The sequence below is a fragment of the Poecilia reticulata genome, chromosome 11 (genome assembly GCF_904066995.2).
Source record: "Poecilia reticulata chromosome 11, P_reticulata-male-v2, whole genome shotgun sequence".
NCBI classification, from domain to species: domain Eukaryota; kingdom Metazoa; phylum Chordata; class Actinopteri; order Cyprinodontiformes; family Poeciliidae; genus Poecilia; species Poecilia reticulata.
In genome coordinates this window covers 13,013,938-13,036,627 of record NC_088840.1, presented here as the reverse complement: position 1 = coordinate 13,036,627, position 22,690 = coordinate 13,013,938, and the positions used below count along the sequence as shown (strand labels likewise).

General features: G+C 39.5%; 3 protein-coding genes and 2 long non-coding RNA genes across 5 annotated transcripts in view; 2 read left to right on the top strand and 3 right to left on the bottom strand.

The window, feature by feature from the left end:
• The first annotated feature begins 609 nt into the window (after positions 1 to 609).
• On the top strand, positions 610 to 4,516 carry fabp3 (fatty acid binding protein 3, muscle and heart). The gene is made up of 4 exons (XM_008421851.3): positions 610 to 798; positions 2,843 to 3,015; positions 3,895 to 3,996; positions 4,079 to 4,516. The coding sequence occupies exons 1-4, from the start codon at positions 726 to 728 to the stop codon at positions 4,130 to 4,132; spliced, it is 402 nt and encodes a 133-aa protein (XP_008420073.2). The 5' UTR covers positions 610 to 725; the 3' UTR covers positions 4,133 to 4,516.
• Positions 4,517 to 8,422: 3,906 nt separating this feature from the next.
• Positions 8,423 to 11,667, bottom strand: zcchc17 (zinc finger, CCHC domain containing 17). Its single transcript, XM_008421847.3, has 6 exons — positions 11,488 to 11,667; positions 10,580 to 10,680; positions 10,389 to 10,480; positions 10,209 to 10,309; positions 9,948 to 10,090; positions 8,423 to 9,253 (listed from the first exon to the last, which is right to left on the bottom strand). Exons 1-6 carry the CDS (start codon positions 11,624 to 11,626, stop codon positions 9,092 to 9,094), a joined length of 738 nt encoding a protein of 245 aa, XP_008420069.2. The 5' UTR covers positions 11,627 to 11,667; the 3' UTR covers positions 8,423 to 9,091.
• LOC145553776 (uncharacterized) overlaps positions 8,423 to 22,690 on the bottom strand; it is a 35,924-nt gene continuing 21,656 nt past the window's right edge. The window contains exon 2 of the long non-coding RNA XR_014089820.1: positions 8,423 to 8,591. This is a non-coding gene — a long non-coding RNA (uncharacterized LOC145553776). The remainder of the gene's footprint in view (positions 8,592 to 22,690) is intronic.
• Positions 13,243 to 19,240, top strand: snrnp40 (small nuclear ribonucleoprotein 40 (U5)). The gene is made up of 10 exons (XM_008421849.3): positions 13,243 to 13,459; positions 14,063 to 14,192; positions 14,301 to 14,394; positions 14,524 to 14,689; positions 14,822 to 14,944; positions 17,136 to 17,256; positions 17,334 to 17,416; positions 17,649 to 17,710; positions 18,639 to 18,742; positions 18,916 to 19,240. Exons 1-10 carry the CDS (start codon positions 13,349 to 13,351, stop codon positions 18,963 to 18,965), a joined length of 1,044 nt encoding a protein of 347 aa, XP_008420071.2. The 5' UTR covers positions 13,243 to 13,348; the 3' UTR covers positions 18,966 to 19,240.
• LOC108166718 (uncharacterized) lies at positions 19,045 to 22,629 on the bottom strand. Its single transcript, XR_001777068.2, has 2 exons — positions 21,672 to 22,629; positions 19,045 to 21,607 (listed from the first exon to the last, which is right to left on the bottom strand). It is a non-coding gene; the product is annotated as an uncharacterized LOC108166718 (long non-coding RNA).

Below are 22,690 nucleotides of genomic sequence, written 5' to 3'. Positions count from 1 at the left end.
CGCTTTTTCCTTCCAGCCATGCACTGCTTTGTACTGGTCTATACAATCCAACAAAACGCACTGATATCTGCTGATGCAATTCAACAAAAATGTGAATTAAACACATTTGTCAAGTAATGAAGGCTCAAGAATGAATCTGAGAAGACAGCCATGACATTTTTCTAGGGGGAAAAAAAAAATCAACCGCTGCCCATCCTCCACTCAAGCTCAATCTCCATCTGTTTTTTCTTTTCTTCCCTCGTTTGTGTCTCTAACAGTGAAGCCTTATTCATGATCGACCCTCTTGCCCCCATCTCCTTTAGTCCCTTTATTCCCCTAGCTTGGGTTTCTTTGTGGCTCTTTGTGATCCTCTCTTTCATACTTCCAACACTAACGCTGCGGTTTGATTAAATAAACCACTGCGTCAGAGTTGAGTGACTTTATAAATTACATGCATAAATAACAGGGGGGTAAAAAAAAAATCGAAAGAAATCACCTCATGCACATGCAGTGTCAAGCAGCGTACTGTCTCCACCTCCTTTCCTGCTCTGCTCTTCACGGGCGGGTGACATCACGAACAGCCGGTTTGCATCCGACCAGTCAGATCGCAGAGAGGCCTGAGCTGCTGAATAAACTCTCCTCTTTCTGTCTCCCTCCGCTCTCATTCCGCCGCTCCTCTTCCTCGCCGCTGACTGCTTTAACCCTCTTACAGGCTCGCGTCCTCATTTCACTGCGCAACTGCAAACATGGTCGAGGCTTTCGTGGGCACGTGGAACCTGAAGGAGAGCGAGCAATTTGATGAATACATGAAAGAGCTGGGTAAGGAGGATTTCTCTGTTTTCGTCCGGTGCACATTTATTCAATGCGAGCGTGTGCGCATGCGTGCGACACAGGAGAGGATGCAAGCGCTGCCAGGGTCTGCACGTGAACACATGCGGCAAAAAAGAAAAGGCTGCGGAATGATAAAGATCTGCGTTTAGCTTTTAAGCGCTCTGCGAGGATGGGTAGCGTGGGTGAAATTAAATAACTGTGGTACAGCAAACGAGAGAGGAACCTAATTGCATAATTAGGAGGAGGAAATGGGATTTAAGAGTGGGTGTGTGGAGGGGAGAAAATTAAACAAAAAACAGAAGACGAAAGCCAGAATGGGGGAGGAAGAATGGTGGACCGCATGGCCAGAGAGCTGCGAGTAAGGGAGGGGTTCGCCTTTGGTGCAAAAAAGAAAACCCCAACTGTAAAGACGATGAATGGTCTGCAACTGTCTCTCTCTTTCATTCTTTCACACATGCGCGCGCACACACACACACACACACACAGTTGTGCATAATGTGTGTGTTCCTAACTAAAAGCTTCTCATTGTTTGCCACCACGATAAGAGTTGCATATGAAAATGACTCCGACATTATGGAGTTTGCAGAATAACAACATGGCGGCAAAATCTTCCACATATGTGCTGGTTTAGCATGCAGTACTGGAACAGGTGCGGTGAATTTTACAACCGTGACGAGCTATTTGACTTTGTCAGGAAGATTGATGGTCCTTGACCTCACAGGATTCCCACCATTGACCTGCCTGCTCCGTTTCAGCTCAGAAACCATGGGACTTTTCAACCCTTTGACCCCAGTTGTTGGATCAATGACGCATCTTGCTATGTCAAGTCCATCCACAAACACGTTTTTTTTTTGTTTGTAAGCCTTATTGAGAGCAGGTTTTCTACTACGGTATGGTAGGGTGTGAGTCATTATTACCCAATCACATAAACTCCTTTTATCCCTCATGCTCACACACCCCCATTCTGAAAGGCAAGTCAGTAATCAGTTGCTCTCTCGCATGTTCAGACAGGAACTCCGGTCAATGGGACCCCACTGTGTTTAAAGAGCATGCTCCAAGCCTGATAGTAGTCAAATAAAGATTACAGATTGTGCCATTTGAAGGCACCCAGGGGCCAAATCCACAGCTTCTGCCTTAACCTTGTATCAACAGATCCCACTGACTTTCTCTAAATCATCTGTAAACGACAAAGAATTGGTTTCGGGAGAACATGTTTCAACAACCGATACAGCTATTGCTTCATAATCTCAACTTTTGTTTTGAACATTTTCCTCTCTCTTTTGGATTTTTATATGATCTCATCCTAACTTTGGACTTTTTCGTCAGAAAGAGCATCCAAGTGTAATTTTAAAGTCAATTTAGCTGTTAAATAGTCACAAATAATGATTGGGTTTTTAGCATGTATTCGTTTTACCTAGGTTTAAAAATATCAAAAATATGTCTTCTGCCATCTTTGCATTTATTTAACAAAGATAAAGCAAAAAGGAAAAATTAAGTATATCCTAAAACAAAACACTCAGTAAAAACTCAGCTGCACAAAGTTGGCACTATCAGCTTTACTTTGAATATCTAATTTACCAAATATATCTTTTTATTATTATTATTATTATTATTGAAACACTGGAAGTTTATAACCATCCATGATTAAATGCTTTTAAGAGTTTTCTTTTTTACTTTTAGGAGAAGCTTAATTTGCATGTCCTCATGAGAGGAAACATTCCCCATGCTAAAAAAAACAGAAGGGGGGCCCAGTATAGGCCCCTGTGGGATGGCGCAGTGTAACAGGACTGTGCAAAAATATAAAAGTGCACATTAATTCCTCTGAAAATCCCTATGAAAAATAATTGTTTTCAGGAAACTGTTGACATGAACTTTGCAGAGTGGTATTCAGGCTGGAGAATCTTTCAGCCTTGGCCTTACTAGCAGGCCTCAAATATAACTGTATTCAGGCATTTAAAATGTTTGTTTGTTTTTTTTGTTATTGTTTTTTTTTTTACTTTCCCTGATTAATTGCATTTGTCGTTTTGTTCAGGTGTGGGCTTTGCAACGCGCAAGATAGGCAACATGACTAAACCCACCACAATTATCTCTGTGGATGACGACACGGTGACCGTGAAGACCCAGAGCAGTATTAAGAACACGGAGCTTTCCTTTAAGGTCGGAAAGGAGTTTGACGAGACCACCGCAGATGACAGGAAGGTCAAGGTGAGAGGTCAAAGGTTTTTCAGTTCTGTAATCAACTCTAGAAGCTTAACAATTTAAATATATGTGATGTGAATACCTTTTTTTCTGTTGCACATTATAGACCTCATTAGAAAAATATACTGAAATTACAACTTTAGGAAACGTTGAAGTTGCCAGATGCAACTTTTTATAAGTGCTGTTGTAAAATAAGATAAAATGGGTAAACAAAACACTTTCTGCCCACTGTTTGTGGTCTTTCCTATGATGATGGACGTTAGCCATAAAGATTTGAAGATAAGACGTTAAGGTCAATTAACTAAAATGTATTTGAGCTTCATTTTTAGCACGGGTAATGTTAATTAACATTTTTTCCTTTTTAGCAGATAGTATTCTCTACATTTACATTTAAGATATTTAATAAATATAGTTTTTCCTTCAGGACAGAAGGAAAGTTTAAGTAAAAAGTAAATTGTAATATTCGCATAAATTAGAAAAAAATAAATAAAAATATGTGTGTATATATATATATATACACATCGTTTTAGCTTAGCACAGCTAATGTAGAGACTTTAAATCTAAAATTATAGTCAGACTAAAAGTAATTTATCTTGCCAAGCTTATGCAGTTTTAACTGGCATGTCTTTTTAATGATAACTTGCTCATTTTAAAGCAAAGGTTCATTGGGAGATGGAAACGTAGCTAATGCTTGAAAAATTTACCTTAATTTATGTTAGTGATTGTTGCATAATAATTTTTTTATTTATTTTGCTTAGACTAAAATGACACTCAAGTCTGTTTAGTTCATTAGGTAAAGCAAGTGACTACATGTTGCTTTATTTATGTTTCCATATTTCCATTTATTAAATCTCTTTTTTTTTTTCTCTCTCTCTCTCTCTAAAGTCCCTAGTGACAGTGGAGGACGGCAAGTTGGTACACGTACAGAAGTGGGACGGTAAAGAGACCAGTTTGGTCAGGGAAGTTGACGGAAACAAGCTCACATTGGTAGGTATCATACAATATATTTAACACCTGTATGTGTTGCGTGTTTCCAGATTTTAATCTTCTCCTCATTTCTCTGCCACAGACACTTAAAATCGGAGAGGTGGTTTGCACGCGTCGCTATGAGAAAGCCGAGTGAAACCCACCACGGAGTGAATTGCATCAGCTGAAGCCCCAAAACTCTGTACTACTCAGTAGCAAGGAGGCCAAGAAAACGCCATGTGTGGCTGCTAGTCCCCTTTTACTGTACCTTCAGTATTATTGTTACTGTTGACCTTGACTTTGCCTGTTCCGTAAACTTCTTTTTTCTGTTTGTCCCTTTACTAAGACACTGAATAAATTCCAATAATTTGTTGTTGTCAATAAAACTGCTGATTTGTTGGGTTTTTATATATATATATATGTATACATATTAAAAATACTGTATTTTGCATGGTGCTTAAAAAACCTTGCAAATTTCTGGAATTTTAAATGTTGTGATCTCAAACATTCAAAAATAAAAGTCAACAATGAAACAGGTAAATCAGTCTTATCTATTCTTTAATATACAGGCTGCTTTTTAAGTCATTGTTTAAAGGTCAAGCAGAGGTTATTCACTTTTTTCTCTTGCTGTTGGATGAATTAATTTTTAATAAAGCAGCTCCCTCCAAGGTCATAGCTTCCTTAATTACACTTATGTAACGCTTGTTGAACCTGCTCAACAAGGCTGTAGTGTGAACTATACTTAGCTGTAAACTTTGAGATGTAACTAAGTACTGCGTGCAACCACTGTTTCCATCACAATCGGCTGTACTGGAGTTGAAGATAATTATAGCTCCTAAAAAAACAAAAACCTTCTGTGTGTCAAGAGTGTGTATATTTTCCCGTGGTGTGGAGAGGTTTGATCAGAGTGTTCGCCCAGGATGAGGGAAATGTTATGTCCTCTATTCGTGTATTAGGTGTGGGATCTAAATTTGTATCCCTCCCTCTCAGATCATGTGGTAATAACTCAGAGCCAACTGGATGCAGGGTTAAGGGGTAAAAGGGCAGGGAAGGAGATGGTTCATGTCCTGTCTGCCACCACCAAAGATAACCACAACTGTTTGAGGAACGTCTTCAGTTTGCAGAGGAAACTGTTGGAAGTTAATGAAAATTAATCATCTGTCTGATTTTGTTTCATAGTTCAAATTTTACAGTTGAGTCTAACAAAACTGAAGATATCGCAAAAAAACCTTGACCAAGTTTAGTCATATAGAAAGAGTGTCAAACAGATTCCAGTGAGATACTATACATCCATTTCTTTACACCCTTGTCCCTTAGTGGGGTTGGGAGGGTTGCTGGTGCCTATCTCCAGCTAACGTTCCGGGCGAGAGGCGGGGTCACCCTGGACAGGTCGCCAGTCTGTCGCAGGGCAACACAGAGACACACAGGACACACAACCATGCACATACACACTCACACCTAGGGGCAATTTTAGACAGACCAATTAACCTGACAGTCATTTTTTTGGACTGTGGGAGGAACCCGGAGAAAACCCACGCATGCACAGGGAGAACATGCAAACTCCATGCAGAAAGACCCGGGCCGGGAATTGAACCCAGAACCTTCTTGCTGCAAGGCAACAGCTCTACCAACTGCACCACTGTGCAGCCCAGTGGGATACTAGTTAAGAGAAAATCATTTAATGCCACTAAATATTCCAGGGTTTAATAAAATCTTATATCCACTGCATTTTTCTGTAAGTAGCCTAGACTAATTTATTACATGTACATGCACTTTTTGAAAATTTCAGTGACATTCAAGTCAAAGGTGTAGTTCTCTTCTACCAGTGTGCCAACATAATTACTAGTCCACCACACATGTGTGTCGTTAATTATAGGTGGAACAACTGAATGGGAGGTTTTCTGAAAGTCAAAACAAATTAGAGCAGCTTCATCTGTAAGCTGGAGGATTGTTTCAGGAATATTCCTACAGGTGTTTGTGTTTAGCTGATGGGAAAAGACACACTGTCGGAGTGAACCAGTTGTTCCCGACACATGATGCCACTCACACTGATTTGTTAAAAAGTTTAGCATCCATTTCACCAAACATCCCCGGCTGTGAGCCGGCTGGGCGTCCAGCTGAGGTTCAGCTGTCCGATTTGGGTTTTTACGTCTTGGTGAGATGTTTCTGCGACACCATAAGAGAGTTTATCTGCACCTTTGCTGAGGAGATGCACAAGGCTCAACTCTCAGAATTTCTGGCCAAGTTGCAGCTTGCCGGTCGGTGGTTAGAGGGAAAAATAAAGAACGATGAAAGACATTTTGTATCATTCTCTCTGCATTGAGTAATTCTCCAGTTCCCCTTGTAAATCAAATAACTCGCAACCAAGACAAAGAAGCTTCTGTGTTCTTTCTGTTGAACATTATCCATTTACATATACCACTCAAGGTGTTTTGAGTGTTCGTTATTTGCTTTACTGCAAACTTTAGTCAAGCTTAATAGCTTGGGTTGTGCGACTTCTTTCTCTGATTCTTTACTTTTAAACTCCCAGCAGGAATCCTGCAGCTGTTGTAACGCAGCTGCCGCAGCACGTCTCGGCCCGGTGACTTGCGAATCGATCCGCGCCACGTTGAACTGCTTCTCAGCAAGTTACACGTGTTCTTGAACAGTTCAGTGAGCACCTCGAAAGGTGAACTTATTTCAGCAATCCGAGTCAAAAAGCTATTATCTACGCACAGAGAGTGCTATATTTCAGATATTTATTTTTATTGATGGTGATAATTGTGGTTTATCAATGAAGAACCTAAATTCAAAACATTTAATGTTCATTCTGACTGACATGGCTTGTGTGCCTCCTCCAGCAGCACTAAATAATGATTTGTGACTTAAAGAAAAAAAAGCCTGTAACATTTTTGAATAATAATAAAAAAGAACACTAGAGATAAGAACACTTTTAGTAGAAATTGGTTAATTCTGTGGTTCATGTAAACCAAAGATGAAACTATAAATAACTACAGTGTGGTTCATAACTGCAGTATAGTTTATCTTACAGTGTTTTTACCCCAGTCACTATTTCTATTCCACATAAAGTATGGTGACAAAATCAAATGCAACTAGCTATTACTGGCAAACTGTTCACTTTATACTGATAAAGAGTCTGTTTTTTCTCTAAGATGTCGAAATAAGGAGGAAAATGTGTGGAAAATGTGAAGCTTGTGATCAGATCTGATCTTGAGTTTTACTGTAATATATGTCTTTCTGAAGTTCAGTCACTGTTTAGATCAGCACAGCTGGAGGCTCTAGCCCAGTAACTCTGGTGAACAACATGCTCCGATTTTATTTTCAAAAGGTACCGCTATCTTTCTTTCATAGTAGCTGAAAAGCAAATATTTCCGTTTCCCTCTAAAATTTGAGTTTCACTGTTTATTTACAGCAATTTCAACCGTAACTGTTGTTAATCATTTCCCAAGAGACAAAGTAAAATACAAAACGACTGACTCACAACAGGGTTACAATTCTGGTTATGAAAGTTTGGGACTGTCTATTAGATCCACATGGAGTAAACAAGAGAAGAAGAAACGAAGAGGATTCTTGAGATTCAATTTATTGCCAGTGGGCTGCGCTGGAGCCGTTTCAAACCACTGCATCTGGAAATAATCTGTCAAATCTCAAGCAGAAAGTTGAATCTGGGTCAGTGCAGCACAAAACATGGGAAATGTAAGGTTTTTGTGGGATTCTTATATTGGTTACAAACTTAATTGTTTTATTGTTGTTGTTTTTTACTTAAATGTTATGTGAGGAACCAATACCAAGCTATGCATAATTCTGAAGTGGGAAGAAATGTATGTACGGTTTTCAAGTTTTTTGCAAATTACCTACACATTTTTATTGTTCTACTGTAGCTGTATGCTTGTTGCCCTCCACGTGGGAGGGCAACATTAGTATGTTTAGTGTAATGTGTAGTGCTATAGTTTTCTGCCACATGGCATTTTGAATTTAGCCTCATTGGTGCTCCCTAACAAACCTCTTTTATTGAAATAACATTACGTTATAAGCAGGTGGACTTCTGGAGGTTATTGGTATTGATTCCATTTAATGATTATGAGACTTCTCTGAGAGCAGTTTTGCTGTACTGGATTTGTGGATGGGCTTCAGAGTAAACGTGACCGAATACAATAAAAACACGAATCGTTTTCATTCTCCTTCGCATCTATCCGAAAAAAATAAATAAATAAAATCCCACTTAATTTTACATCCAGTGCTATTTTTAACGTCAAAATCTGAAAAAAAATGGGGTGTGAATAGTTTTTCTAGTCACAGTATGACCAGCTCTATTTGACCGACCACCTTGCTTGAAAACATTGACTGGATGTGACCTTGTGCTGGTATGTACTCTGGGCCGGAGGGCAGATTTTAACAGCAGCATTATGACTTCAAGGTCTTTGAACAAAGAGAAGTCAGGAGGCTCTTTGTTGTCTTTACAGGTGCAAACAGATTTAATGGAGTCAGCAGGTCAGGAAGCGGGTTGTGGAAATACACACATAAACACATGCATCTACAACAACATGAAAACATAAATCTGAATGTCACCATAATACCAGGGTCTTGTTGCGTTCACTCGTGCGGTATTACATTTCCTGTGTGTGTGTGTGTGTGTCTGTCTGTCAGCTTTACCCCCCCAACGTCTCGTTAATTGATTTCAGAAACCGGATAGCTGTAAACAATATCTGTATTTTTAAAAAAAAGGTGGATGTCATATAATTTACACATATTTGATTACACAAGAGGCGAAGACTCGTATCACCGTGGGCGTCAAAGGTTACTCTAGGCCAGACGGGGGATGGTCACATGACCTTTTTTTCAAAACAGTATTTTCCTTTGAGCTTTCACAGGAAATGGATTACAAGTGAAAAAAAATAAATAAATAAAAAAACCCCACAAAACTGCTAAATTACGACTGTATTTTCTATAGTTAGCTTGTGGTTTATAAGGAATAATGATGAGATAAAGAGACCGCAAGTCTATCGCTTTGTTTTATCAACATGTGCATGTGTGATAGTGGTGGCGTGACTGACTCGAGGCATGTATGTATGTGTGTGTGCGTGTGTGTGTGTGTGAGTGTAGCTTTCCGGCTGTCTCAGCTGTGCTTGTGTGATTTCTGTTTCTTGTGCTTCTTCTTTTTCTTCTCCTGCCTGTCGAGGCTGTTGCTATGACGCCTCCTCTTGGTTTTACACTCGCTGCTGCTATCGCTGTCTGACTCCTTTCTCTCCCTCTTCTTCTTCTTCTTCATTTTCTTTTCCTGAAGAACACACACACATACGTATAAATGTGTAAGTGCCTTCAAAAAGTATTTATACCCTTGTTACAACCACATCACAGAATTTATTTTATTAGACTGATAAATTAGCTCATATTAGCTCTCAATTTTGAAGTAGACCACGACGTGGTTCATATATATTTTTTCATCAAAAAAAAATATGAAAAGTGTTGCAGAGTTTAATTGCTAAATGTGCAAAGCAGGCATACCACAAAATGACTTGCAGCTGTAACTGGAAATGTCATTCTACAAGTATTACTGCAGCGGAGCTGGAAAGAAATGCATGCTGCGATTTCTTTGTCTAAAAGATCCTATCATTTTCCTGTTACTTCACATTTAGGAAACACTCAAAATCACGACAAAACCCATCAAGGCTTGTGGTTGTAATTTGTCAAAAAGTGACAAAGTCCAAAGAGCCTCTAGGAGTTCCTCAAGGCACCGTGAAAGGAAATCTGAACGTTGAGGCTGCAGATACGTACAGAAATCTGACAGCAGTTTCATTACCTCAAAACTGGGTCACACAGCTTTTCTGTCAAATCAGCATAAAACAGGAGTTCTCATGATGCTCCTGCCACGTCGGATCACATGAGCTGTCAGACGGCCGACGTGAGAAACATCGGAGGAATAAACAGGAAGAGAAAGCAGGGGCAGGTTTTGTTTAGCTTAACGTTTTCACCTTCTTTTTCTTCTTTTTGTCCGAGTCCTGCGGTGGCCTGATTGTGGCTGTCTGCTGCTGCTGCTGTGCCTCTGCGTCGTCCTCTTCAGGCACGAGAGCGTACTGCAAGCCCGGAGCTGAGAAACAGTCCTTTGTGAAGTGACCTGAAAGGAGTCTTGAGTTAACTGAAACTGACTTTGAACAACATCGACATGTCTCAAAAAAATTTTTTTTCACAATTTGATTTTTTTTTTTTTTATAGTTCTAGTCTTGCTGGAGCACCTTTGCAGCCGCACTTTGAACACGTCGTGTTGAGCACGGCCTCCAGGGTGATCCTGTTACTCGTGTGATCTCTGAACTGCTTCCTGCGCCTCGCATCCTGACTGCAAACACAAACAGAGGAGGATAACACTCTCCTTTGCAAACACACACACACACACGCACGAAACTGCAAGCACTTACTCTGCCGTAACATTGTTGGGGTCCAAGTCTTGTCCTGTTCCCTGGTTTACAGCCTTCATGGAGAAGGACATCTTCACCTTGTCACCTTGAATCTGACAGACAGGCGGGAAGGAAGGGTCGTACTGCGGTGACGCTGGATTTACATTCCACACCTGTGTGTGTGTGCTTGTGCTTTTTTTGTATGTTGTTACCTCGCGCCCGATGACTTTGATCCACACGTGTTCTCCAACATCCACAATCTCAGAGGCATTTTCAACTCTGGTGGCAGACATCTCACTCACGTGAACCAAACCTATTCATAGTGGAGTTACAGGTTTTTTTTTATTATTTTTTTTTTTTATAAAGATGTCACACAAAAATAACTTACAGGATGAAAACATACCGTTCTAAGATGTTTATAGCCACACATCACAGCCAACAACGTCATATTAATTTTAGGCTTTTATTCCATTCAGCCAGCTATCCGGACACGAGGAGTCCAGCTACTTTAAAGTCAAGCTCCTGTGTGTAAATGTGAAAAAGTGATGCTTTTTCATGTGATTAAATTAATTAAAATTAAATGAAATTAATTGTATGTTCTATTTTTGTCCCTCTTGGGCTTTATTTAACTTTTCTCTGAAACCAAACTTTTGCTGAGTGTGCCCTCTAGCGGTGAAAAGCATTAGCAATTTTTCAAAGTGGCCAGTGATAAGGCATCATCAAATACGTAACTCGTAGGCTAAATATAGATTTCAGATGACCTGCTTCATACAGCTCTCATATTTCTCATATCCTTGTATTGTCTCCCTCCTTATGCTTTCCGTAACACATTATGTGTGTGTTCCTTTTTAAACATGTATAATTAGCAAATAAGCATAAATTTGTGGAACATAATCATATTTATTCTTGAAAGGGAAACATAAGTTATGCATGATATGAATGAAATTGGATTGTGTTAACAATAGTTTGCCCATCATTTGAGAGCACTCTGGTTTATTTTAGTGATTCACCTCCTCTGTTATGCTAACCTAAAACCTTAAACCTGTCTTTGTCTGTAACATTTTTTCCCCCTGTTATGATTCTTTACTTTAAATTCCCTCTGCAAGCCCTTTTTACTAACCTTCCTTCTTGTAACCTGGCAGTCGGACAAAGGCTCCGTAGCTTTGCACAGAGACCACCTCTCCTTTGGCAATACTGTGCAGCGGCGGCAGACCATCCAATCCGGCCGGCTCACGACCATGTCCACCTCGATCAGACATTATCCCAACTAGGGGTGGGTCACGACTGTCTAATGGTAGATCTGGTTGACAGATAATTAAACAGATATTAGGATTTGCAGCATCATTAAAAGTGAGGGAAGAAAAGATGTAAAGTAACAGAAGGCACAGTGAGTAGAAAGGTCTACTTTTTCTCTGTTTTGAAATAAAATAAAACATTTACACCAGTTAAAAAGTGCATTAAGTATTAAAATATGTTTTATAATAATAATAATACTTATTATTATTATTATTATTATTATTATTATTATTATTATTATTATTATTATTATTCCAGCAGCATATTCTGAAACCCAAATTTCAGAACATTTATTTGGTCAGTAATCAAATAAAATATGCAATAACTAAAGCTGTTATCATTGCTTATGCAATATAATTTTTTTTTACGTTAATCAGTGCCAAACTTTTAATTTATAATCATGACTTCCTGTTTTCCTGAGCTACAAATGAGACCTGAAATAGAAGCACATTTCAAAATGGGAAATAAACGAGAACATACCATTCTACTAAGGATAAGGTATGTTGATCTTAATAAGATAGAGGAATAAAGCTTATTGCTGAAAATTAATTACAGATAATTAAAATGTTTACATTCATTTGGATGGTGACAGACAAGGCTGGAAGAGGACCAAATTTTGTCTTGTAAGCACACATTTTGAACAGGATGGTAAGGAAGATAAAAAAAAAAACATCCAAAGCTCCCAAATTTAGACGCATCATCTCACGGGAAAGCATGGTAGTGGCAACATCATGCTGTGGAGGTGCTTTTCTTCAGCAGGGACATACAAATCTGTCCTGAGTTTATAGGAAGAATGACAGAGCTACATAAAAGTGAATCCTGGATGAAAATCTGTTCTTCCAGATTCACCTTCAGGCAGAATACTGAACTTAAACATATTACAATGAAATGGAATAGATAAAAACCCATGCAGTTAAAACCCAGCTCTAGGTCCAATTGAGCTACCGTGGATAGACTTGAAAATAATGTTAACAAACGCTCTCTGTCCAATCTGACTGGGCTTCTGTTATTTTGAAAAGAGAAATGACCGAAAATCGAAGCATACCCAAAAGGAGTATACAATCAGTAAAACCTTTTAAAAGCAACGTATTGTGTACTTCACAGTAATGCGCTACTTTCTGTTGGTCAAGCATATAAAACCCAAATAAAATACGTCGAAATTTATGATTCTAAACGGAGTACATTTTAAATGCTGCTGGACGATGCATTTCAGACAGTAAAACGAAAATAATAGCCGATGGAACACACTGTTTACGTTTTGTCAAGTAACACAGAGGCGGAAGGTATCACATAAATGTTTAAAAACCCCACATTCATATATTCAGTCTTATCAAGCTAATATTTCATGCAGATTTATGATTATTAAAGAAGGAACAGTGCTAACTTGGACAACAAGCCTAGGAAAATATAAGTCAATGCTGTACCTTTCGTGTTAACAGAACAGTGAATGTTTTACATCCGGTGTAAAACCCTACCCAAGAAGCAGAATAGCCAATCATCGCATCCGGCTCAAACTTTGACCAATAACAATCCTTCTATCTAGCGGAAGTATTTCCATGTTCCGTCTTCTCCGTTGTTACTGCTTCCGTCGACATTCTTTTTAGTTCAACAAAGTCCATTCATTTTCTTGGACAAACTGTAGCCTTGTTTTGAGGGATTTTCTGCTCTTTTTCGGCTGTTCCGGGATGATTGAGCCTTTGAAGAGAGCCGGCGACATGGCGGTGGTTCCCTCCGCCATGAAGCGGCCCCGGATGGAGCTGGTGGCGGCGGCTCAGACCCAGCAGCTCGTGGCCGCGGTACGAACCATAGCTGCTGCTGCTGCTGCTGCGTCCTCATATCTGCTTCTTTTACATAAATGATACTTACATTAGCTTTTTATAGGGTGATTTAAAAGTAGTTACTGAACACAGAGATTATTTTAAAATAAATTATATAGAAGATGACTTGTTAGTTAAGCAAGAAAACATCTTAAACAAAAATACATCGATGTGTTTGATCTAAATTGTTCAGTTGTATGCCTTAAATGTCACACATGCGATCAGTTCAATACATTTAGGCATTAATCATGATCACCTGGATATTGATTGTCACCCTAAGCAGTAATAATCTGTTATAAAGCGTGTCTTTACATAATTCAAGTCTTACAGAGTTTTAAAGTCGATCCGACTTTAAAACTGTTCTAGGGAACCACTAAGTCTGCTTATGATTGCTTAATTAATGAGGTAATTTGCTGTTATCTAATGTGTTATCTTCACTGAAACATTGTCAGTTTTCCTTCTTGGAAATCATGCTTTTTTAATCAAAAGTACAGCAAAATGTCAGCACATCCTTTTTGTGTTTGCATCATAATGAATTAGGCACGTGTGATGCAGAAACTATAAATGTTTGTGCTCCCATAGGGCCCTCCACGGACCTCCAGCCTGCAGGCCCCCATCATGCTGATGTCAGGCCACGAGGGCGAGGTCTACTGCTGCAAGTTTCACCCCAACGGAGCCACGCTGACCTCCTCAGGATTTGACAGGCTCATACGTGAGTAGCTGCCAAAAGTTAAACTCCATCAACCAGTGGACCAGAGCGCGGCCGACGGACCACTGTTCCTGTCAATAACATATTGTTTGCTGTGTGACGTTGCTGCAGTGATGTGGAACGTCTATGGAGACTGCGACAACTTCGCCACCCTGAAGGGCCACAGTGGAGCAGTGATGGAGCTGCATTACAACACAGATGGCAGGTGTGGGCAGCTGTCAGAGATGGTTATCCCAATCTCTTATTTGTTTTTGTTTTTTTATTTTATAGAAATGTTTGCTGTAAACGTTTATAAATTCTTCTTTTGGCAGTGATACGTTTTTATGTATTCCAGCTTGTTGTTCTCGGCGAGCACAGACAAGACCGTGGGCGTGTGGGACAGCGAGACCGGCGAGAGGATCAAGCGTCTGAAGGGCCACACCTCTTTTGTTAACACCTGCTATCCGGCTCGTCGGGGGCCCCAGCTGGTGTGCACTGGCAGTGATGACGGGACAGTGAAGGTGGGTTACGTGTTAAAATAATCCATGTAACGGCTCAGTGGCTTAGTATTGAAATGAAATGCATACCCGACCACATTTTTGCACTTTAAAGTCGGTCATAACTTAAATGCAGTGCTTTTTGTCACGTTACAGCTTTGGGACATCCGCAAAAAAGGGGCCATCCACACTTTTCAGAACACATACCAGGTGCTGGCCGTGACGTTTAATGACACCAGCGATCAGATTCTGTCTGGAGGCATCGACAATGACATCAAGGTACTAAAATCAAAGATACTAAACAATCCTAAACATGGCTGCACTGACAATTAAACATTCAGTATTAACGATAGAAAGTAATACACTTTTAATTTTGTTGGTTTTTTTTAACTTTTCAAATTGAATTTTAATGTGAACTGCGTTATAGTGAGGCTGCACAACAAATGCAGGATTTGGTCGCTTCTAAATTCCAAATTTCATGTTATGTTTTAATCAGTTGGAGTCTCACTTAATTAGACGCCCACACCTGACTCAGACGATGAGGGTATAAAACGATAAATGTCACAGACACTTTTAGAAGAATAGCAATAATGGATGAGAAAAAAGAGAGAATAATGTGAGTTTTTGTACACCGATTTTTGTCCTCTTAAGGCACGGGCCGGTATGGTAGCCTCAGGGAAACCTTTAGTAAATTAATGAAAAATTTAAAACTTGATTTGGTTACATTATTTAAAACGGAAAACCATCAGTTATTCAAACTGCTTCAAAATTATACAATATCGTTGAAGTTGGAATAATGTCAACCATAATCAACAATCATGAATCGCAGCTTTTTTTTTTTCTTTTAGTGAACATTGAGCTAAACTGCTTTTTTGTTTGTTTGTTTTTTGCATCTGTCGTGTTTTCACCTCTGCTAAACGAAGAGGAGCGGGTTCTCCTCACCTTTCTCTTGGACCACCTGGCAGATAAACAGCCATAATTACTGCGCAGATGTTGCCTTTCGTTTACGTGACTGAAGGTTTTGTTATTTTTAACGAGGGACGCCGACCTCGCAGTGCTCTAAAACTGCATGCAATTACAAACGCAATCTTAATGGTCGCACTTTCGGTCGAGCTCTCGGACCCATTTTGCGTTTTAATAACGGCGGCATTAAAACATGAAGGAAAGGCATCTGTTTTAGAAATTAGGCCTCAATGAAAACGAGTTTATGTGTCCAAAGTGAAGTCAGGTTACTAAAACTCTGTTATGACCTCATTGATGTGCTAATTAGAGAAATGAAGTCATGACCTACTTGTTGTTGTTGTTTTAAAACAATGTTACCCTAATGAGAATGTTGTCTCCCAGCTACTTTCTACACCTTGATTTTTCACTTTTTGTTACACTGAATATTTCTAGCTTATTTTGTCTTGTGAGGTAGAAGTGTGGTAGGCATGTTTCAGCCAGCTGACCGGCAGGTGAGAAGGAGACTAAACTATGTTACTCTGTGCTCCAAACAGCCGCAGGGTGAGTCCTAACCCTAACCTCTAGTGACTCTGGCACTTGCTCTGGTTTCATTAAACAAACGTTAAACTGGGGGATGTAAATAACTGAGAATTTTAATAGTTTTTGAATGTAACAATTTATATGTAGTTTTCAATTCTTACTTGTTTCTTTCATGTGGTCTTCATCAGGCTTTCTGAGCATTTTGTTTCAAAGTACTCCTTTAGACTGTGGCTGATTTCGTTTCATTCTCTATTCATTCTGTGCCACCGCGTATCACAGCATTGTGTACTATTGCAAAAAAAAAAAAAAAATAGGCCACACGTGTTATTTCTTCAAAGAAATGTAAACATGAACTTGTGCGAGTTTAAATATTTTTGGTCCAAATAGAACTATACTGGAGGATAAAATAAGACGTGGTTGGTTGCATGTTGTGCTCTCTGATATTTTATCCTCTAATTGCATGTTTTTCCTGGGCTACCCATCATTGCTGGAAAAAGTGATAAAGCAACACTTTGAGGCCATGTCAATACTCACTGTAATCCTCTGAGGAAATACAAACATAACAGCCGGTAGAATTTTAACTTGTTAAAATTCTTTGGTTTTGCAGGTTTGTCTGAATTTCAATTAGTTTAACTATCGAAAAGAAAACATTATTTTTCCGGTACGCAGTACGCAGTTGGCGTACTGTTGAGTAAAGTGTAACCGCCCCGGAATTAAACAGAACAAAAACAGTTTATCTTTTGAGAGACTCCAGAAACTCTGTGGGTATTTATAGAAAAAAAAAAGTTTGACAATCCCACCGTTTTCTTCGACTCCTGCTGATGCCCCTTATAACCGTTGGTTTTTACCACCATGACTCAGAACTCATGGCAAGTGCCCTGGCCCCTCAGAAACGTGCACTATCTCCACCATCTGCATCAGATGGCCTACTTTAAAGCTCTCTGTGTGTTCTTTGTGAAAACCGTTTCTCAACCCACTCGTCGTGCAGGTGTGGGACCTGCGTCAGAACAAGCTGATCTACAACATGCACGGCCACGGCGACTCTGTGACCGGACTCAGCCTGAGCTCCGAGGGATCGTATCTCCTGTCGAACTCCATGGACAACACAGGTGGCGTTTGGGTTTCTTGTGGCTCATAATGTGGAGGATGAGTTCTGTTGTTTTAGAACTGCGCGTCTTTCACACAGTGCGGATCTGGGACGTGCGACCGTTCGCGCCCAAGGAGAGATGCGTGAAGATTTTCCAGGGTAACGTTCACAACTTCGAGAAGGTAATCCTGATTTATTAGCAGGGAAAGCAGGTCAAAGAGTTTATTAATTAAACACTAAAACTAGGAAGTTTTTTCACACTGATTAAGCTTCATTCCGCTGTTTTGTAATGGAAACCCATCATTCAGTCAGTAAATGCCTTTATATTTGCTCGAACTAATTGCTGCCCTGAATGACTCGCAGATCATGTCTCATTGCTAATGCAGCCTGTTGCGTGTTTTGCTGTTTGTTCAGAACCTGCTGAGGTGCTCCTGGTCCACTGACGGCAGTAAGATCGCAGCAGGTTCAGCTGACAGGTAACAAACAAACCGCCAGACAACACCGTAAATTGTTTCCTGTACTAGCAACGACCTTGAATTGCAGAATAATCTAGAACTGTAGAGTCAACAATAAAGGCTTTGTCAGAGCGTTGGATAAAATTTGCAGAATTCAAAATCAACCTGCACGCGAATAGTAACAGAATGTTTGAAATCTCTCGGTGTCTTTTGTGATTTCTTTCAAATCACAAAATTCTTTCAATTTAACATGAATTTGTTCACCTTTGTAGGCTACTGTAGCTTTAAGATATGCTTACTTTATACATGTATGTTGTCTCAATTACTTCATTTCTGGTACTAATGATTTGTCCATTGTATCTTTTGAAAAACTGACTTACATTATCTGATTCTTGAACTCAAAGTGTGAGATGCTTGCAGCTCTAATGCAAAGCGCTGAGTGGTCAAAATGACTGGTAAAGCACTATATAAGTTCAGTCCAATTACCATTTAGTAACATCAACCCTACACTTTGTTTTTAGGGTTAGACATTAATATTCAAAACTAACAAAAGTTTTCTGTTTAAACTCATATTGAGGAGGTGTCGCCACTAAAAAGCATGCCACACCTTTCATATTTTTATATCTAAAAATTCTGAAAACAATTAAATTTTCTTTCACATTCAAAAATTTTTCCTTCTATCATAATAATCAAATAGGATGTGATTGTAACGTGACAATAAATAAAAATATTCCGACTGTATTTTCCAGTTTGATATGTCTGTACAGAGACATTATGAAAAAGCTACTAAATCTAAAAAAAAAAACGAGTTAGATGTTAGACCTTTCTGAATTTTTTTCTGTTCCTCTGTAACAGTTCGCCATCTTCCTTTCAAAGATGGCGGACAGACTTAAAAACACCAGCGCAGATTATGTAAAGTGACTCTTTCTGCTGCTGTCTCCTCTCCCAGATTTGTGTACATCTGGGACACCACGTCCAGACGGATCCTGTACAAGCTGCCGGGTCACGCCGGCTCTGTCAACGAGGTGGTCTTCCACCCAGAGGAGCCTGTCGGTGAGTCAGTCGCTCAGCTGCTGCAGCTTAGAGCAGAAACCTTTGAAGCATCAAAGACGTGTTTATCTTCCTCTTTAGGTCACAAACTAACCCCAAATGCAGTATTGATGCAGCTTCTAAATGGATCAAGTCTGTTAATTTTATTGGGCTGCTCATCTGTTTTCTCTCTGCAGTGCTGTCTGGCTCCAGTGATAAACGTCTGTACATGGGAGAAATTCAGTAGAGAAAGTGTGTGTGTGTGTGTGTGTGGATGTTTGATTGTGTGTGAGTTTGTGAGCGGCCTGCCTCGGAAGTGTTTTATGGGCACTGATGGAGTTTATTTTACATGCTTCGTCTCGCCTCAGAACAACCTCAGGATGAACTTTATTACCATCAGTCAGCCTCAAAAATGGCCCTTTTTTTCTTTTTCTTTCTTTCTTTTTTTTTTTTTACTTTGATTTATTTCTTTTTTTTAAAATAAACTTTTGGTATTCAGTAAAAACAACTCTTGTCATATCATTTTGTCTCTGGTGTTTTACTATCATGCGGGGGAGAAGATTTACATTTGTCCTGGCTAGCATTTAAAACAGACAAAGCTGTTTTTTAAGAAGGGATACAAAAGCTGCTGCTATGGGTTTTGCTACATTTGTTTTTCTTTTACTTCTTGAACATTGAAATAATTTTCAAACAAGAAAAAGTAGAAGTAATTATAGCATGTTGTTTTAAGCATTTTGAGGCTTGGGAGTTTTTGGAGTCCTGTCTTCATGCACACAGTAAACCGTTTTCTGCTTCACATATTTTGGCCCTAGAAATGATCCTGCAGCTTTTCCCAATAGTTACAGCTTTCCTATAAATATTTTACAATCCTTTAGTGATTATGTGATTACCAGTTCTCACAATGCGCCGTTGTTTTGGAGCGTATTTTGTTTTAGAGAACATTTTTGTTCATAGTTTGGGGAAAAAATAACAACTTTAATATATATCTCAAGAAGGCTTCCTACTAGGTTTCTCCAGGGATTTTATTTGGGTTGCTGTTGGAGTGTTTGGACACTTAAGGGATTTCCAGTCCATACATCACCAAAACAACATTCTCAACACAAAGTTGATCTTCTTGCTACTGTGGGTTGGACTCCGCCAGAACTGCTCCTTGTCTCCAGTCGTGTTTGTGGTGAGCATGGAGAGGTTCTAAAGGCATAATGAAGAGTGTCGGGTTAAAGAAAACCAGGGTCTCTTTTTGCAGATGATGTCACTGTTGCTGTATTCCTACCGTGACCTTCAGGGTACATTAGAATCGGTTTACAGCTCGATGAGAAATGGTCTAACACCAGAGATACTCTGTGAACTTTTGGTCTCTGAGAATCTCTCACTGTGATTCTCAGTGTTCTGTGACCAAAAAAAAAAAAAAAATACAGTTTTATATCACTAAGAACTGAATGTGCTGACTAAGAAACGAGGCACTGCTCCACAATGGGTGCCTTCAAAGATAGAAATCTAAACCAGCTGTTGACCATGTTAGTTTGATGGCGCGCTACCATGGTTACTGGTGCAGTACACAAAGGGGGACTGAACCTCAAATCAAGAGCTGGATGGAAACTGGGACATGGTTGGATGTTTCAACAGGACAGACTTCTGGAATAGACCAGACTTTGACCTGGCTGAAAATCTGTGGCTCTTATGCTGAAATGACGGAAATATGTTGTGTATAAACCTTGTTAAGACACATAAGTGTTGGGTTGAATGACACTAATATGTAAATTCCTTTGACTTTTTTCCTAGCCTGAAACATACATGTGGGACCCAAATGGAGTTAAGCTAGGCTACATGGACCCATGGTAGCTATGTAGGTTTAATGTGTGATGGCTTTAACGGGTATTTTAGACCAATATCTTTAGAAATGTTTGAGCTTATATTGTGAATGCCTCTTTAAGACTTAGCTGCTTGAATTGGTTTTCCAATATTGGTTGTTAAGCTTTAAATCATAATAATGAAGTAGAATAAAAGGAACATGCTGTGGGCCTTGTCCAATTATTCATCTAGTGTGAAGAGAATTCACATGAATTGGTTGGTGCCAAGGTCAGATTCAAAATTTTAACAAAAGTTTTAGTGCAAATTTAGAAGAGTTTTGAGAACTTTTGGTCAAAAGTTAAGTTGACAAGACATAAACCTCTGTATATCATTCCATAATTTCTTCCACAAACAATTTTAATAAGGGAGGAACAAACCTAAAACAGAAAAAAATACTATTTAATGTGCCCGAGGCTCAGTTACATCATGCGTGCATTATAAAACCAGAGGCCAGTTTTCTTAACGATTATGTCCGCTGTTTGTTCACTTTATGAACTAACATGTACAGACTGAATGAAATAACTCTATTACATGGTGGGTGCTTTTTTCCATGCTCATAAAGCGGTCATTATCTACCGCCAGTGTTTGCTGACTTAGCAAACTTTATTGGAAGAAGGCATGGCTTGAGGTCTGGCAGAAATGAACCACGGCTGTTAAAGTGTGCATTTTATTTCCCCTCTGAACAATAATCACAAACTGGACTCTCCTCGGCCGGAGTCCACACTGATGTCGACGATAACACACTGACTCGCTCTCCGCATTTGGCTGAACCTCTTTAACCACTTTTGTGATCTCTTAAATTGGGGAGTATTGTATAAATTTTACTTTTCTGAGTTCCACATCATGTTATAATGTCACTAAACACGGAGTGTTGCTTTGACTCATTCATGCATGTTTGAGAAATCCTTGAATCTGACGCCTTAACGGCTGGTCATACAATGCACCACCTATTTACGCAAAGCTCCGCCTTTAAGCTTCAGCCTCCAGCCAAGCTCCACCAGACTAGCAGCAGCAGCAGCAATTAGCAAACACCTGGTGGAACTTTTGCGTCTGCTTAGCTCATCATATTAACTACAATGCCCCTAAATGTGGTTCTGAACGGCACCAATGGACATCTTGGAGAAGCATTGTTGGGATGATGCAATGAAGGGGGAATGTCAGAAATGGAGTTGATTTTTTGAGATTGGCACCAGCCATCACGCTTCCCTGCAAGGGTAAGCGGATATAGACGGTGAACGGATGGGTGGACTTCATACTCAATGTTTTGAGGTGGAAAGGTATTGCGCATCATCCTAAAAACGCTTGGTTAGTATTTTTATTCAAATCAATTTATAGCTAACAACAACAAGGACTCAAGGAGCAAAAGAAGGCAAACATCCAGATTATGTCCAGAAATGAATACAAATTTAAAATCAGTGACATACACACAAATCCAGTCCTAATTATTGCAGTCTTCAGTCAGGTAACTAATGGAAGGATTTATGGATTACAGCATCATTCTTGATAATAATCTGAAGATGGAACCGAATTGGATTTTTCAGCAAGAGATTGATGCCAAACACACAGACATGGAAACTCTGAGCTGGTTTCAGGGAGCAAAAAGAAACCCATTAGGCGGCTGACCCGGTCAGTCAACGGACTTTGCATTCGGAACCCAAATGCAAATTTATGTAAAGAACTGACTAAAGAGCGTGGAAGAGGCGACAGAACCTTCAGAACTTGAGAAGAGTTTATGTGGACGAAATGGACGACCAACACATGTGATCAGCTTCTCTGCATAGGAAACATCTTGAAGTTGTCATCCACTAGACAGAATTTTTTTTTGCTAATAATTAGTGTTACTAATGACTGCCATGTATTACACATTAATTTCTGGACTAGATTGTATTGATTTCTTATATGTGTAAGTTGTTTGGCCGTTGCTGCCATATCGCAATAGGATAAATAAAAGTATATTTAATGTGAAAAAGTTTACTGTTAGTGTGATCAGCCTGTCCGCTCTTAAATTCATGATTACCAAACATACATAAGAAACTTTCTAGGAGCCTTATAGGTGAAAGGGGTGCCCAGTACCCACCACTCTCCCTGGTGTCTGTAGTTCTTTTGAACGCCCCTGCAGAAACC

Bases quoted from the DNA above. Each gene is read 5' to 3' on its own strand.
- snrnp40 (XM_008421849.3), top strand. From the start codon at position 13,349: ATGATTGAGCCTTTGAAGAGAGCCGGCGACATGGCGGTGGTTCCCTCC. The intron at 13,460-14,062 runs GTACGAACCATA...GTGCTCCCATAG, and splicing joins CCCAGCAGCTCGTGGCCGCG to GGCCCTCCACGGACCTCCAG. The intron at 17,711-18,638 runs GTAACAAACAAA...CTCCTCTCCCAG, and splicing joins GCAGCAGGTTCAGCTGACAG to ATTTGTGTACATCTGGGACA.
- zcchc17 (XM_008421847.3), bottom strand. From the start codon at position 11,626: ATGTCTGATCGAGGTGGACATGGTCGTGAGCCGGCCGGATTGGATGGT. The intron at 10,681-11,487 runs GTTAGTAAAAAG...CACTATGAATAG, and splicing joins GCCAGGTTACAAGAAGGAAG to GTTTGGTTCACGTGAGTGAG. The intron at 10,091-10,208 runs GTGCTCCAGCAA...GACTCCTTTCAG, and splicing joins TTCAAAGTGCGGCTGCAAAG to GTCACTTCACAAAGGACTGT.
- fabp3 (XM_008421851.3), top strand. From the start codon at position 726: ATGGTCGAGGCTTTCGTGGGCACGTGGAACCTGAAGGAGAGCGAGCAA. The intron at 3,016-3,894 runs GTGAGAGGTCAA...CTCTCTCTAAAG, and splicing joins CAGATGACAGGAAGGTCAAG to TCCCTAGTGACAGTGGAGGA. The intron at 3,997-4,078 runs GTAGGTATCATA...TCTCTGCCACAG, and splicing joins ACGGAAACAAGCTCACATTG to ACACTTAAAATCGGAGAGGT.